The 17,715-nt window shown below is 37.2% G+C and overlaps 1 protein-coding gene across 6 annotated transcripts in view; it reads right to left on the reverse strand.

Moving 5' to 3' along the window:
* Positions 1 to 17,715, reverse strand: part of PIK3CB (phosphatidylinositol-4,5-bisphosphate 3-kinase catalytic subunit beta) — a 205,855-nt gene that overhangs the window by 84,341 nt on the left and 103,799 nt on the right. For all 6 annotated transcript variants that reach the window (XM_032334525.1, XM_032334489.1, XM_032334499.1 and 3 more), the window contains 3 exons: positions 13,981 to 14,160; positions 10,646 to 10,816; positions 9,685 to 9,762 (listed from right to left, as the gene is read on the reverse strand). In XM_032334525.1, coding sequence (XP_032190416.1) covers positions 9,685 to 9,762; positions 10,646 to 10,816; positions 13,981 to 14,160 — 429 coding nt within the window. The remainder of the gene's footprint in view (positions 1 to 9,684; positions 9,763 to 10,645; positions 10,817 to 13,980; positions 14,161 to 17,715) is intronic.

The following is a 17,715-nucleotide window of genomic DNA, read 5'->3' on the forward strand; positions in this document are numbered from 1 at the left end:
ACCCTCTTTAAGGCCTCCATTTCAATGACCAATACTCCCCCCAAGCCCCGCTTTTCTCTATCACCTTTGTCTTCCTTTGCCTTCACCAAAACTCTCTGTCAATGGGTGTCTCTCCTCTGTCACACTCATCTGAATTCTCTATCCTGGATAAACCTAATTAACTGCCTCTCCTCCATACTACATGGTTTGGGGTCAAGACTGACCAGTCTCAAATGTAAAATTATTCTTTCATCATTACAAGAATATTTCTTACCTTTAATTAACTGCTGAAAACCTGCATAATCATTTACTCTCCTATAAGATGAGAACTATTTTTTTAAAAATGCAAAGCACCTATTTAAGCTCCTTTTATTTGTTAGGTTTTCTGTTACCCGAAGATGCCATGCTTTGATGGATACCTCCTGTCAGTCAAACTACTCTATTTAGAAGTTATAAAATATTAGAATAATGAAATACTAGTCCATTATTATTTATAAGGTAAGGAAAGCAAGTAAAGAGAAAGATCGACTTATGTAATGAATAAAAAAATCAGAATCTAATACTCACCAATTATAGATAGAATACTGTTACTAAATTGTGAAGTCATGTCAGTGGGGCAGAATGAGAAAGACATATATGTTGGGATGAAGTAAAGGGTTTAAAGAGTATTTTTCTCCCAGAAAAACTCATGCTGCTTCATATGCACCCAAAGCTCCACAAATCTCCAAGTAAAGATATATGGCAGCGGGCAAGGAGGGGGAGCGCCTGGGTGGTTCAGTGGGTTAAAGCCTCTGCCTTCAGCTCAGGTCATGATCCCGGGGTCCTGGGATCGAGCCCTATATCGGGCTCTCAGCTCAGCAGCGAGCCTGCTTACTCCTCTCTCTGCCTGCCTCTCTGCCTACTTGTGATCTCTGTCTGTCAAATAAATAAATAAAATCTTAAAAAAAAAAAAAAGATATATGAGGGGTAAGGCAGGAGCTGTCATCGATTATCACACGATCCTCCCCTTAGGAACTTCATGTTCCCCCTTTTTTTTTTTTTTTAAAGATTTTATTCATTTATTTGACAGACAGAGATCACAGTAGGCAGAGAGGCAAGCAAAGAGAGAGGAAGGGAAGCAGGCTCCCTGCTGAGCAGAGAGCCCGATATGGGGCTCGATCCCAGAACCCGGGGATCATGACCCGAGCCGAAGGCAGAGGCCCTAACCCACTGAGCCACCCAGGCGCCCCTCAATATTATATTTTAAGTTTAGCCAGTGAAAAGATTCTATAAAGGAAAGACATGTGAGAGGTGCCTGGGTGGCTCAGTCAGCTAAGTCCAACTCTTGGTTCTGGCTCAGGCCATAATCTCACGGTCATGAGATGGAGCCCTGCTTCAACTGACATGCTCAGTGAAAAGTCTACTTGGGAGTCTCTCTCCCCTTCTCTCCACCCACACTCTCTCTTTAAAATAACAAATAAATCTTTTTTTTAAAAAAAGACTGAATGACAGACAAAAGGTTGATACCAGGATCTATAATGAACTCCTCAAACTCAACACACACAAAACAGACAATCGTATCAAAAAATGGGCAGAAGATATGAACAGACAATTCTCCAATGAAGACATACAAATGGCTATCAGACACATGAAAAAATGTTCATCATCAATAGCCATCAGGGAGATTAAAATTAAAACCACATTGAGATATCACCTTACACCAGTTAGAATGGCCAAAATTAACAAGACAGGAAACAACAGTTGGAGGGGATGTAGAGAAAGGGGAACCCTCTTACACTGTTGGTGGGAATGCAAGTTGGTGCAGCCTCTTTGGAGACCGGTGTGGAGATTCCTCAAGAAATTAAAAATAGAACTTCCCTATGACCCTGCAATTGCACTCCTGGGTACTTACCCCAAAGATAAAGATGTAGTAAAAAGAATGGCCATCTGTACCCCAATGTTTATAGCAGCAATGGCCACAGTCGCCAAACTGTGCAAAGAACCAAGATGCCCTTCAACGGACGAATGGATAAGGAAAATGTGGTCCATATACACTATGGAGTATTATGCCTCCATCAGAAAGGATGAATACCCAACTTTTGTAGCAACATGGACGGGACTGGAAGAGATTATGCTGAGTGAAATAAGTCAAGCAGAGAGAGTCAATTATCATATGGTTTCACTTATTTGTGGAGCATAACAAATAGCATGGAGGACATGGGGAGTTAGAGAGGAGAAGAGAGGTGGGGGAAATTGGAAGGGGAGGTGAACCACGAGAGACTATGGACTCTGAAAAACAATGTGAGGGGTTTGAAGTGGCAGGGGGGTGGGAGGTTGGGGTACCAGGTGGTGGGTATTATAGAGGGCACGGATTGCATGGAGCACTGGGTGTGGTGAAAAAATAATGAATACTGTTATGCTGAAAATAAATTTAAAATAAATTAAAAAAAAAAAGACTGAATGAATTTTTAAATTCTACCTCTGAAACTAATAATATACTATATGTTAATTATATTGAATTTAAATTGAAAATTTTTTAAAGAAGAAAGATTATGTGAAACATTATTTTATCTACTGTAGTGATGCTGGCATGGGTGTTGGTACCCACTCTATCTCCTCTTGTGTCTCATTCAGAAGGAACCACTAACATCTCTCAATTTATAGCAGTATGAAAATGAGTTCTAGACACGTGAATAACTGATTTGTTTATATAAGGAAGTTCTGAATACAACTGACAATGTTTTCTTTGCTTTGACCACTAGCTCTATTGTAAGAAAGCAAAATCTAACATCATGCACTTATGGAGAATCTTACCATATACATACTCTCTGTGAATCTTGCTCCTGACTTTTTTGACTATTAAATATCCTCAATTATTTTCTAGAAAGTCAAAATTTTGTATATGGACACTGTGTATGTGTTATGAGAGAGAGAGGAATGAGACAGACGGAACGAACACACATACACTTAGCTCAAACATCTGTAAAGTAAGATTTGGTATATCATAAATAAAACAAAATATCCATAAGACACAGTCTGCACCTTTTGTATGATAGGATAGAATGAATTTCAAGATAAAAATGCTATTCAGTTTTTACTCTTGGTGACCCTTAACACTAACAAGACATGAATTTACCACCCTTGGCATTTGGAATAGTTTATTCAGAAAAATTACAAGTTTAAAGAAATGAATATTTTTCAGTGTTTTTGTAACAGAAACAAGCTACTTATAATAAACTGCTAAACTCGAAAATGTTAGCATCCCTTGGTTTTTGACAATTTTTGAGAATAAGAACATATAGAGTCGGGCGCCTGGGTGGCTCAGTGGGTTAAGCCGCTGCCTTTGGCTCAGGTCATGATCTCAGGGTCCTGGGATTGAGTCCCGCATCGGGCTCTCTGCTCAGCAGGGAGCCTGCTTCCTCCTCTCTCTCTCTCTGCCTGCCTCTCTGCCTACTTGTGATCTCTCTCTGTCAAATAAATAAATAAAATCTTAAAAAAAAAAAAAAAGAACATATAGAGTCTACTCCATAAGTACTCAAAAAATACTAGCATTTAAAGAATCAAAACAAAAAATGCTAGTTGTAATTCCATCAACCAACTTCTATAAGAATTCAGATATAAGGAATGAAGTAAAATTATGGATCAGGTGGCTACAAAGTTCAAAAAAACTTAAGTATAATGAACTCCAAAAGTTCTATACTAGCTATAAACAGCAACAGCAAAGGATATGATCTACAAAAGAATAAAAATAAAGACTCCAACCAAGGCATGGGTGGTAACAACAACAACAACAACAACAAAAAAAAAGAGCAAAAACAAACAAACAAAAAAACCACCCTAAAATAATTCAATACATGGTTTAAAAAAGAGTATTAAAAGTGACCTACATTTGGGGCACCTGGGTGGCTCAGTGGGTTAAGCCTCTGCCTTCAGCTCAGGTCATGATCCCAGGGTCCTGGGATCAAGCCCCACATCAGGCTTTCTGCTCAGCAGGATGCCTGCCTCCACCTCTCTCTCTGCCTGTCTCTCTGCCTACTTGTGATCTCTGTCTGTCAAATAAATAAATAAAAATCTTAAAAAAATAATAATAAATAAAATAAAAGTGATCTACATTTAAAATAACATGGGGGAAAAACTGTTTTCTGAACTTAGAATTTCCCATGGTAGCAGAATTAAAGAGAAGTAGTTGTTTTCAGAAAAATCAGTAAGAAAAACTATACTCTGAACTTGCATCACATGGAATTTTGTCAAAATTATCCCATTCCCTGATGCTTGGTCTGAATCATCTTCAGACTCTGAAAAGTAAAGAATTTTAAAGCACCATCATGCTTCACACAGTTGTGCTTTATTATCCAACTTTAGTAAACTTCCAAAGAGATCCTTTTTCACAAGGCCCACAACATTTGAAGAACAAGGGAAGGCAGGCTTTATCATGCAAAGAACCTTTCACTGTGCTACAGAAAGGATATATCAAAGCTACACACACAATTCCTGAATTCAACAATTAAAAATGTTTCTGTGTTATAATACATGAAACTTTTCCCCAACATTATACCTAATTTCCTTCTTATTCAGAAATAATGGCCAAAATCCACTACTTTCTACCTTTAGATATTAGACATAGAAAAAGGTCAGTGGGATGAATAGGTTGAAATTCCCATAGGTTGAAATTCCCATGGTTTCATGAAGGGCATCACTTTATAAAGAGGCAGATTTGTTCTTGCTTTTGGAAGGAGTGTTATGCTACCTTTAACTAAGATTATAAGGTTGTTAGAGATAGTTACATTAAAATGTATTAATTCATAGCACAAATACTTATTTAGTATGTCAGGCACTAATAACAGAAAAAGATTAAGAGAGTTTCCTTCTTTCCTCAGGTTATTTTTATTTTTTAACATTTAGGTGTGCTAAGACCCACATAAGTAGGCTATGAGGTGTTACGATTTTTGACTACTAAGTGTGCTATCAGATGTACGTGAGCTTGAAATTCTCTGGGTTTATCCTATTTGTAGTTCATTGAGTTTCTTTAATCTGTTGTATTTATGTCTTCTGCCCACTTTGGAAAGCTCCCAATAATAATTTGTTTAAATAGTTTTTCTTAACTGTACTCTTTATCTTTCTAGAACTCAGATTACACAAATGTTCAACCTTCTGATATTGTTACACAGGTATCTGAAGCTATAAGGAGTTTTTTCTCCCTCAGTCATTTTTCTCCATTTTGTTCAAATTGGAAATTATTTTTATTAATCTTAAAATTCATGGACTCTTTCCTTTCTCATTACCATTTCACTACTGAATCCATTCCATGAGTTGTTGGGTTTTTTTAAGATTTTATTTATTTATTTGACAGAGACACACAGCGAGAGAGGGAACACAAGCAGGGGGAGTCGGAGAAGAGAGGCTTCCACTGAGCAGGGCGCCCAATGCGGGGCTCAATCCCAGGATCTGAGCAGAAGGCAGACACTTAACAACTGAGCCACCCAGGCACCTCATTCAGTGAGTTTTTAAATGGTAAGTTACTGTATTTTTCAGTTCTAAATTTTCCATATAGCTCCTATGACATCTTCTGTTTCTTAGCTGATACTTTCTATTTTTCCATCCCTTTCAAGTGTGTTTGCCCTTACTTGGAGCATTATTGTAACTAATAACATATATGTCATCTGAGCAGATACCTGTTGGTTATCATTATCCATACAACTTGATATTTTCCTGGTTCTTTATGATGTCAATTAATTTTAAATTGCATAGACCATTATGACCACTATGTTTTAAGACTCTGGGTTTTGTTTATATCCTACGGAGAACACTCATGTTTTAGGAAACAATGGTTAAGTTCAGACTACAAGGTGAAACAAGCTCCGTGAAGCTATGGTTCTAATATCAGTTCAGTTTTCAAAATCCTTTGCATAGTGCTTGGATCTGTCCTTTCTATGCAGCATACAGTGACCAGACTGAGACCTGGTGGGAACATATGCTACATTTCAGTCTTCAAATTATGTAGGCAGTTAAGATTCAGATCCACATAAGTTCAGCTCAGGAATAAACCTATTAGCATAAACAACTTTAAAGAGTTGCATTCCGAGCTCTTCCCACTCTTCAATCATCCAATTATTTTTTGGTTGCCTAGGGCTCCCCTTTTTTATCACCCAGCCATAAAGCTAAAGCTTTATTTACCCACACTTCCTGCAACTATGCCAAACAGAAGAAAAAGAAAAAAGAAAAAAAAAAAAAAAAAGCCTGTGAGGATTTCCCCATTCTCTGTACAACTCTTCAAATCAGAGAAGGTTCAACTTTGCACTTTAGGCCTGTCCCCCTTGTTGTTGCTGCTGCCACTGCCACCACTGCTACCACTGCCACAGGACTTCTTAGAAACTGGAACAAATGAGAACAAAGAACAGGAAACAAATAACAGAGGGAAAAAGCAGAGAAATTCTTGCTCTCTCTGAGGGTTAGAAGCCCTCCTTCCCACCAGAGCTGTAACTAGAGGGCTTCTTGAGTTCTGTGTGCACTAATGTCATCTTCTAGATTTGGGACAGCACTGAGTTCAGGATTCTCCTAAATATTAAGATGCATACCTGAGAGGGTGCCTAGGTGGCTCAGTGGGTTAAATAAAGCCTCTGTCTTCAGCTCTGGTCATGATCCCAGGGTCCTAGGATCGAGCCCCGCATCGGGCTCTCTGCTCAGTGGGGAGTCTGCTTCCCCCACGCCACTCTCTCTGCCTGCCTCTCTGCCTACTTGTGATCTCTATCTGTCAAATAAATAAATAAAATCTTAAAAAAAAAAAAAAGATGCATACCTGAAAAGTGAACTACAAGGGTAAGAAAGGACCAAATCAGGAAGGAATATGCTCCAGAATTCTAAGCACATTCACAGGGTCAAGACATTCATGTGCCCTTTAAGATCCCTGGGACTAAATATAATGGACTTCACTCCTATGATTAGGTTATACTACTTAACATAGATGACTTCAAGGAAGGGAGACTATCTTTCATGGGCCTGATCCATTGGTGAGTCTCTAAAAAGGGACCAGGTTCTTCCTGGCAAGAAATTCAAAGAGTGAGAAGGATTTGAAGCTTGAGAAATTCTCCATTTCTATAGAGTTAGAAATAGAGAGAGCCACAAAACCAGCCTTGAAAGACACCTCTACTAACTGAGAGCAATCCCCAGTCAATCCCCTACCAAGACCCAGCAAGAAAATGAGAACCTTAGTTCTACAACTTCAAGGAACTGAATTTGGCCAATAACTTGAATCCCCTTGGAAGCAAATTCTTCCCTAGAGCCTTTAGGAACAAAAACAACCCAACTAACACTGGATTTCAACCTTGTAAGAACATAAGCAGAAAATCCAGCCACACCATGCCCAGACTTCTGACCAACAGAAATGCAAGCTAACAAACAGGCATTCAAGCTGCTACGTTTGTGGTAATTTGTCAAACAGTAATAGAAAAACTAATGTAAGAGGCTATTATAAACTTAATGCCAAAAATGTAACAACTTAAATTTTTCAAAGGACAAAAATTATCAAAACTGACATAAAGAAATAGAAAACCTGACTATCCATATATCCATTAAAGAAATTAAATTCCTAAGGCTGCCTGGGTGGCTCACTCTGTTAAGCCTGACTCTTCCTTTCAGCTCAGGTCATGATCTCAAAGTTGTGCTGCATCAGGCTCTGCGCTCAATGGGGAGTCTGTCTGAACTTCTCTCTCTCCCTCCCCTCTGCCCCTTCCCCCCACACTAGCTTACTCTGTCTCTCTCTCAAATAAATAAATGAATCTTTAAGAAAAAAAAAAAAAAGAAAAAAAAAAGAAAGAAATTGAATTTCTTAATAAAAACCTTCCCACACGGGGCACCTGGTGGCTCCATCAGTTAAGCATCTGCCTTGGACTCAGGTCATGATACTACGGTCCTGGGATCCAGACCCACAACAGGCTTCCTGGAGTGGAGTCAGCTTCTCCCGCTCCTTCTACTACTCTCCCCTGCTCATGCTCATGCTCTCTCTCTCAAATAAATAATATCTTTAGGGAAAAAAAAAAAACTTTCCCACAAAGAAAACTCCAGGGTCAGATGGCTTGGAGTAAATTGTACCAAACATTTAAGGAAGAAATAATACCAATCCTAAATAAGCTTATTCAGAAAATTGATAAGAGGAAAGCTTCTCAATCCAATTTATAATGGAAAAAAGATCAGTAGCTTTTTTCTTTAATGGTGTTTGGACTATTTTACCTGTCCCAACAAACATGTTGTACTTCTGCAAGTGGGCAAAAAATAGTAAGGAAAGTTTAAATTAAATAAAAAATAGAATTGGCCATTAGCATATTCATTAAAAATTAAATCCTAGCTGAGGAAATAAGAGCAAAAAAAAAAAAAATCCCTATTTTGATGACAGCTAACCAAAGAATCTTTAAAGTCCACTAATAAGGGGTGCCTGGGTGGCTCAGTGGGTTAAAGCCTCTGCCTTCAGCTCAGGTCATGATCCCAGGGTCCTGGGATCGAGCCCCGCATCGGGCTCTCTGCTCCACAGACAGCCTGCTTCCTCCACTCTCTCTCTCTGCCTGCTTCTCTGCCTGCTTGTGATCTCTGTCTTTCAAATAAATAAATAAAATTTAAAAAAAAAAAAAAAGTCCACTAATAAAAGCAAGCCATTGATAATCTTTGGCAAGGTGCTCCTGAATATATCCTCATGCCAGCAAATATCTCAAACTACGTGAATCTCTTTCTTGGATCACAAAACTATTCACTTAATTTCCTGCCAAGCACAACTGGGGGAAACTGCTTTACACTTTGAGACAAAATGCCTTGTTAAATCTTTACTTAATTGTATGGGGTTATGTAATAAATTTCCATGAGCTAACAACTTGTGCTCCATAATGTAGTCATCTATTTCCTTCCAAGAAATGATACTACATTTTCTTTGTGTTCAGCAAGTTTAAAAGAAAAGGAGAGGTCTGAGAAAGGAGGCCGAGTGCAGCTCTAAACAAGGCTGACAAAGGAGGTTGAGCTTGCATAGGAACCTATGGCTTAAATTGTATTTGCTGAATTCCTGATCTAAAGCAAGTTCTTTTATACAACACATACAGAAAAAGTCACTATATCCAGTACATCTCCAACTATTCAAAGAATACTTTAAAAACAAAAATTCTTGGGGTGCCTGGGTGGCTCAGTCAGTTGAGCCTCTGCCTTTGGCCTGGGTCGTGATCTCAGGGTTCTGGGATTGAGCCCCACGTTGGGCTCTCTGCTCAGGGGGGAGCCTGCTTCCCCCTCTGTCTCTGCCTGCCACTCTGCCTACTTGTGATCTCTCTCTGTGTCAAATAAATAAAATCTTAAAAAAAAAATAAAAACAAAAATTCTCGTCTAACTTTAAGTCACCATATTCTGTCTTGTGTAACTGACCAATATAGGGAAAATTTAATCTCCAGTGCGACATTCATTAAGCGTATCAGTGAGTTATTCAAATAATGGAGTAGATAGGGGCACGTGGGTGACTCATTGGTTGAGTGGCCACCTCTTGATTTCCACTCATGTTATGGTCTTGGGTCCTGGGATCAGGCCACATTTGGCTCCAGGCTCAGCATGGGGTCAGCTTCTCTCCCTCTCCCTCTGCCCCTCCGCCTGCTCTAGTGCTCCAGTGCTCTTTCTCTCTCTAAAGCAAATAAATAAATCTTTTAAAAATAACAAAAACAATGGAACAGATTTTAAAAAACTCAAATCTTAACAAGTACTCACTTTTACACTTTCTTCTGTGTTAAGTTTATTTCCCTTAACCAAAACAATCTGGAAAGGGTTGTTATTTTCCCAAACATGCTGCAAAAGAATGAAATAGAGTATTTTAATTAAAGACATAAATATTCTATGCTAGCAATGAAATCATCTTATCTGTTCTCATGTCCACTGGCAAAATAATGAAAATAGACCTCCGAACTAACAGCTGAAAATCCCATATACTAAATGAAGCATCACAACCACTACCACTTAGTTCTTCCAGCAAAATACAGGCAGCATTCCAATACTGCCAAGAGGTTCACTAAACTAAACACAATAAACAAAAAGTATTAAAGCTTTGGATGAATTAAGAATTGACCACTTAAATTAATACAGAGCTAGTATCTTAATCATCAAGGAAAGATTAAACATACAACTTGTTAAAACTGAGTAACTATTAAAAAATGTTAACTTTTCTAATCAATAAACAGAAACACAGGAATTGCTTTATATAAATATATTACATTCTAGGGAAAAAATGGTATCTTTGATATATTTAAATTCTAAAAGTATTCAATAAGAAGGCAAGTTATACCAAAAATGCTAGCATAAGCTAAGCTGACATAAATTAAATACACAAGAACATCAACTATTTCTGAACATCTTTTTTACTAGAACCTCTCAAATTGCTCACTGAAGTTTATGTTCACCTGCACTCTCAAGAAATTTCTAATTTGGTATCATTTTTCTGTGATACCAAAAGAATACCAAAACCAGAAACCGCATATTTACATTTCCTTGAGCTGAGGAAAAAGAACAGTAGCTAGAAAGATAATTACCAATAAATGGTAACGGATCTTCGGCTAATGTGCACTGGTTTTCACAGAATGAGAAGTGAGCAGAGAAAATATGTGAGGCTTAAGCACACAACCTAACAAAATTATATGCTTTTTGGGGTTACCAAAGGTTTACACATGAAACTTACAGAAATAATTCGCATTTTCTTTGGTGGTAAAGGAAGAGGAAGGTTTGATGAATTTCGATTTATGGCAGCCTCTATGGCAATCATTTCCTGCTCATACATCTTCTTGATCTTGCAACATTCCACAAGCATAAAATGGGGCAAGGTCCTGTTCATTACACAGTTCCGAATATACTACAGTGGCAACAAAGAGTAAGGTAAAGATTTTCAAGCAAATACTTAAATTGACAGAAGAATAATATTAAATGAACATCACTATACCAATGTACTATGAAAATATATCTTAACAACTAGTGTTAAGAATATGAGAAATTAAAATCACAACAAAAAATAGCTACCATTAATTGAATACCTAAGTACCTAAGAACTAGCTACTTTTTTTTTTTTTAAGATTTTATTTATTTCTTTGAGAGAGACAGAGAGAGCACAAGCAGGGGGAGTGGCAGGGGCAGCAGGATAAGCAGGCTCCCTGCTGAGCAGGAAGGCCAACACGTGGCTTGATCCCAGGACCCTGGGATCATGACCTGAGCTGAAAGCAGACACTTAACCGACTGAGCCACCCAGGCACTGGAAGAACTAACTAATTTTTCTAACAACCCTGTAAGAGAGATTTTCTTCCCTTTAACAGATGAAAGAACTAAAAGAAGAGTTAAGTTACATACCTGGCATCTTAAATCTACCTGTTTCTCTCTCTCTCTCCCTCTTTTTTTTTTTTTTTTTTTTTTTTTTTTTTGGCTAAACCTTTAAGAAATATGTACCTCAGGCTTGATGTTTTGTCTTCTCTTTGCACTTAATACCTGACATTTTGACCAAGTGGCTCACTGTCCCAAGGGTGGGACTTGACACACGTACTGGTAAAGACTGATATCATAGTGTAAACTCTGATCAGTCAGTCAGGAAAAGTAGACATGTAGTACACATGTGGCCATTTCTTCACATTCTAAGGTGGTCATCTTAGACCTTCCCATAGATCCCTGAAGTCGACCTAGTACCTTTACAGAACAAGGCTCCAGAAGACAACCATTACTATCTCCCTTGCAAAAACATTGACCATCTCAGTTTGAAACTCTTTTCTTTCCATGAGACCAGGACAACTCTCCAAAGGCATATAAGGAAAGGGATGGTTATTCACATTACCAGGGATGCCTAACAAACTGGATAGAAAGAAACTTAATATATTCCTCAGAAGAATAAATTTCCTATATAGACTCAGCATATTACATTAAATTCAGAACGACAAAATACTTTTAGAAATTAAAAAAAATCCAGAATGGTCTGTAAGTAGAAATCACATATTATGATAAATATATTCAATCAAACACATGAAATATGTATCATTCCATTTCCTTCACATTCCTTTACCTACATGTTATACTTTTTCTCTCACAAGACCTTGTACAAAAATGTATACAACTCTTTATTTTTCTTTATAATAACAAATCCTAAAACACAAACTCAAAAAAAACCCCATAAATCCTAGTTTTGGCAAAACAATACACCCTCCACTAATTAAGTTAAAAAAAAATCAAAGCTCCTGATTGGTTTTTTTTTGGGGGGGGGATTTTATTTATTTATTTGACACAGAGGGAGAGAGACAGCAAGAGAGAGAATACAAGCAGTGGGAGTGGAAGAGGGAGAAGCAGGCTTCCCACTGAGCAGGGAGTACAATGTGGGGCTTGACCCCAGAACACTGGGATCATGACCTGAGCCAGAGGTGCTTAATGGCTGAGCCACTGAGGCACCCCCAAATCACAGCTTTTTCTCAGCCATCACTTAATATCTGGCATGCCTCTATCCCTCTTTAAAACAAAACAAAAAAAAATAAAGATCACAAGAGTAATCAGATCCTACTGTATAAGGATGTGAAAATGTATTAAGACCTTGTTAACTTCTTTTTAAAGAAAAAAAAAAAAAAAGACCTTGTTAATTGATAATCACATCCAAGATCCTATTTGATCAGATCATGGTGGGGGAGAGGTGTTGCACTACAGATTTATTTATTTATTTATTTAAGGTTTTATTTATTTATTTATTTGACAGAGACAGAGAAAGCACACAAGCAGGGGAGGAGAAGCAGACTCCCAGCTGAGGAGATAGCCTAACACAGGGCTGGATCCCAGGAGCCAAGGATCACGACATTCAGTCATTTAACTCACTGAGCCACCCAGGTGCCCCTCATTTACCTTATTTAAACCCTACTTAACTCCAAAAACAATCTGGGGCACTATCCTCAAGGAACTTGTGATTGCATGGAAATAGGTATGTCAAAGATGGAGGAAAGCTTTTGAGGATGAATAGACCTAATGCTTTCAAAATTCCTACCATATATGAAAGTAACAAAAAACAGAGGGAAAGACAATTACACATATAAATGTTAGACTGAACTGAAAAGCTTTCTAATTCAAAATGAAAAGGTATAAGACCCTGTTAACTGATAATCACAAATAAGTTTCTTTACCATTTAATTAGTGGCTATTTAATCAAAATATCTTTTTTTTTTTTTTTTTTTTGAAGATTTTATTTGGCAGAGAGGGAGAGAGAGAACACAAGCACAGGGAGTGGGAGAGGGAGAAGCAGGCTTCCGGCAAAGCAAGGAGCCTAATGCGGGGCTCAATCCCAGAACCCTGGGATCATGACTTGAGCCAAAGGCAGACACTCAACCACAGACACCTAGGCGCCCCTAATCAAAAAATCTTGCATTTTATTTCCTCCAGAATATTGCCTACCTAATTATTATGTTTATGTGATAAAACAGTAGGCAGCTTTAGCAAGTTTTATTAATAATTCATTATGCTGAAATGCCTGGGTAGCTCAGTTGGTTAAGCATCTGCCTTCAGCTCAGGTCATGATCCCAGGGTCCTGGGATGAGCCCCATGTCTGGCTTCCTGCTCAGCAGGGGGTCTGCCTTTCCATCTTCCTCTGCCCGCCCCCCACTGCTAGTGCTCGCGCGCTCTCTCTCTCTCTCTCTCTCTCTCGCAAATAAATAAATAAAATCTTAAAAAAAAAATTCATTATGCCACAGGAAATGCTAACACTGAAACAACCAAAAAAGTAGAAAGGAAACACTGAGATACACACATTAATATAATCATTATACCAAAAATATATAACTGCAAGTAAACAACAAAAACATGCCAAAATTTTAACAATGGTTATCTCAGAGGTGGGTAGGATTATGAATATCTATTATTTAATTTTGTATAATTTTCTGTAGGTTCTAAATACTTAACTATAATAATGTATTTTTATCAGAAATTTAAATTGTTAAAACACACGTACATACACGCACGCACACACACTCACATGTATCTATGGAAAAGTGATAGTAATACACATACCTGGAACTGAATGAGTGGCTGATCACCAAACACATATTCTACTCTCCCACTTACTTGCAACACATAGTCATAGGGACTAACTTCATCTTCTTTCCCATGAATAGTCAAACGTTTTTGGATTGCCAGTTCATTTATTTTGATAGGATTCATATTAGGAGATATTTGAAAGCTAAACACATCCTAAAAAGGGGGGGTAGAAAAAAGGAGCAAATTTTATATTTGTGCTGAAAAAACTCTCTTTACATTTATACTTATTACTACATTGTATATAGCCATACATAGTATGTTCATATATATGTTACATATGTATATCCTTTACATTTAACATTCCAGTACATTTTCTTATTTTTTAGATATAGTATGTCCACAACAAACTTAAGATTTCTGATAATTTGCAAGTCATCTTACACTATACAAAGTGCTACAGATCCCACAGATAAGATTCATATTTAACTAAAGTGTATATTTAACTAAAGTTTACCAGTGAGTTTCAAATACATTTCTCAGTAAGTATCTTTTATATTTTTTAATATCTTTGTTTTAAAAAGTTCCAAAAATCCTGTAGTTGGGGCACCTGGGTGGCTCAGTGGGTTAAGCCGCTGCCTTCGGCTCAGGTCATGATCTCAGGGTCCTGGGATCGAGTCCCGCATCGGGCTCTCTGCTCAGCAGGGAGCCTGCTTCCCTCTCTCTCTCTCTCTGCCTGCCTCTCCATCTACTTGTGATTTCTCTCTGTCAAATAAATAAATAAAATCTTTAAAAAAAAAAAATCCTGTAATTGTTCAAACGTAGTCCATACTAAGAATTTTATGTTATATACCAATTAAATTATATATGAATATACCAATTAATTACAAATGAACAATTCAGTCCAATTTTATAGACATGTAAAAAAGAAACAAAGAAGGTTTCATTAATGAGAAATAAAGATATAGTCAGAACTGAATATCAAATCTTCTCATCACAAATCCCAAATGTATAGATATTAAAGATTACTTAATAACATCTGAAACTTCTCATAATCCAGCAAAGTAATTTCCCACCATATGATCACATGCCAAGGATTTAATAAAATTCACTATCTCCTAAAGCAGCTAACTGCTACTCTGCACAACTGTGGCTGTTAGAAATTTTCTCTACTGACCAGAGGTTGCTTCTGCAGTATTTTCACCAAGTTAAGTCACCCCCCTTTTCCATAAGGTACTTCAAATTTCAACTTTTTTAACCTAAACTTACTGGGTGTTCCTTTTCTCTAGTATTTTTACCTTTTTTTCCTAATGTTCTGTATGAGTTTGTGCTATATGCATCAAAGCATATGAGCCAGGATCCACAGAGTCATTTGAAAAGTCACATGACTCCACTTTCCTCCCCTAACTCACTTCCCAATAAGATACCAACAACCTCGTATCCTTGGGCTGCCAACTGTCACCTCCTCTCTATCCCACTCACACTACTCTATTTTGGCAATTCTTCATCTTTCTCCTAAAGAGCAATATAGCTTCTTATTTAATTTCCTTGCACTATCTACCTCAAAACGTTCAGCTACCTTAGAAAGTAACCTACTTTAAAAAATAGATTCACAAAGAGATATGATACTTTTTTTAACATAATACAAATGGTCGTAACTGTCTAAAGCAGCACTACCCAATAAAACTCTTTAAAAATGGAAATAGTCTATTCTATGCTGTCCAATACAACAGCCTCTTAGCCACAAGTGGTTTTTTTTTTAAGATTTTATTTATTTATTTGACACAGAGAGAGAGAGATATCACAAGTAGGCAAAGAGACAGGCAGAGAGAGAGGAGGGGAAGCAGGCTCCCTGCCAAGCAGAGAGCCCGATGCAGGGCTTGACCCCAGGACCCTGAGATCATGACCTAAGCCGAAGGCAGACGCTCAATTTACTGAACCACCCAGGCGCCCCTCCACAAGTGGTTCTCAAGAAGCTTGATATGTGGCTAGTGCAAATTACTGAATTTTAATTTTACTTCATTTAATTAACTTAAATTCAAATTTAATGTACAAATGTGGCTAGTGGCTACTGTATTTAAACAATACAGGTCTGAATAATAAGGCCTTAAGCTCCTTAATATACCATAAAATTATTCTATGACTCCCATTTACTCTCTATTTCATAAACAGACCCTTTAGAAATAAAAAAACTAGAGGACACACTCATTATCAGATAGCAAGAACCTATAGAAAAGACCAGAAATCAGAACTAGGCTTGAAAAACTGCAGATATTACAAGTAATACTCAGAAAATAAAACAAGTTTAGTTAATGTGTGTTAAGAATTAAAGGTTGTTTGAAAATGAGTAAAGAGCAAAAAAACTGAAGAAGAATCAAAGAGAACTCCAAGAAACAAAACATATTAAGTGAAATTTAAAACTCAATGAAAAGGAACATGGCAAATTTTAAAACATTTTTCAAATTTGACAATATCAAGTGTTAGCAAAGATGTGAAGAAACTAAACTCTCAATATATTTCTGGTAGGAATATAAATTGGAAAAACTGTTTGGGGGGCGCCTCTGGGGATATAGTTGGTTTAGCAACAAACTCTCGGTTTCAGTTCAGGTTGGGATTTCAAGGTCCTGAGACTGAGATCCACATCGTGTCCTTGTACTCAGCCAGAGTCTGCTTGGGATTCTCTCTCCCTCTCCTTATGCCCCTCCTGCTTGCATAAGCGTGCTTACTTGCTCTTTATCTCTCTCAAAATAAATAAATCTTAAAAAAACAAAGAAAGAAAAACTTTTTGGCAATATATATTAAAAACCAATTACACCCATATACCCATCACTCACCAATTCCATTTCTAGGTATATTCTAATACAAATACATAAACTGATGTTATTTCATACAAAACAATGTTGGATTTGAAATGCTGTGTGTATACATTTATGTAACACAAGAATTGAGAAAAATCTGAAAACGGACTAGAATTTGAGGATAAAATCAAGTAAAATAAACTAGCTAAACAAAGAATAAAAAAGACAAGACACATAGAGGGAGAACACATTCCCAATGACAAAGATTCACTACTCCCAAAAACCAAGAACGTATACAATCAGTAAGACACACATGACACAGTTTTAAAATAGACAAGAAACAAACACAACAGAAATATGAATGTTTCATAAATATGTGAAAAGACATACTTTATCATCAGTTCTGAGAGAGATGCACCTGAGACCATGGAGATACAGCTGACACTTGAGCAACATCGGTTTGAACTGTGTGGGTTCACTTAATTATGTGGATTTTTTTTATAAATACTGTAAATGTATTTTCTCTTCCTTATGACTTTAATAACATTTTCTTCCCCCTACCTTACTTTACTTAAAAATACAGTATACGACATGTATACAAATATGTGTTAATCAACTATTTATGTTATCAGTAAGAGAGTCAACAGAAAGCTATTAGTAGTAAGTTCTGTGGGAGTCAAAAGTTATCTGTGGATTTTTGAATGTGGAGGGGTTGGCACTCAACCCTTGCATGTTCAAGGGTCAACTGCACATTTGTATAATGGATCTGTATATAGTACCAAGGGCTTGAAACCTTCCTTTAAAGACCAATCATAATCTCATGATGACTACATTCAAGTCTTCTGAAGTACTGGTGTATCTCATCACCCATGTTAATTTTCTTCACATAAACTGTTAATTAGACTGACTTGGTCAGAACTCAACTGGTTTTTCCTGTATCAAGCAGTTTTCCAACATTTTTTTTAAAAACTTC

Source organism: Mustela erminea, chromosome 1 (genome assembly GCF_009829155.1).
Source record: "Mustela erminea isolate mMusErm1 chromosome 1, mMusErm1.Pri, whole genome shotgun sequence".
Classification (NCBI taxonomy): domain Eukaryota; kingdom Metazoa; phylum Chordata; class Mammalia; order Carnivora; family Mustelidae; genus Mustela; species Mustela erminea.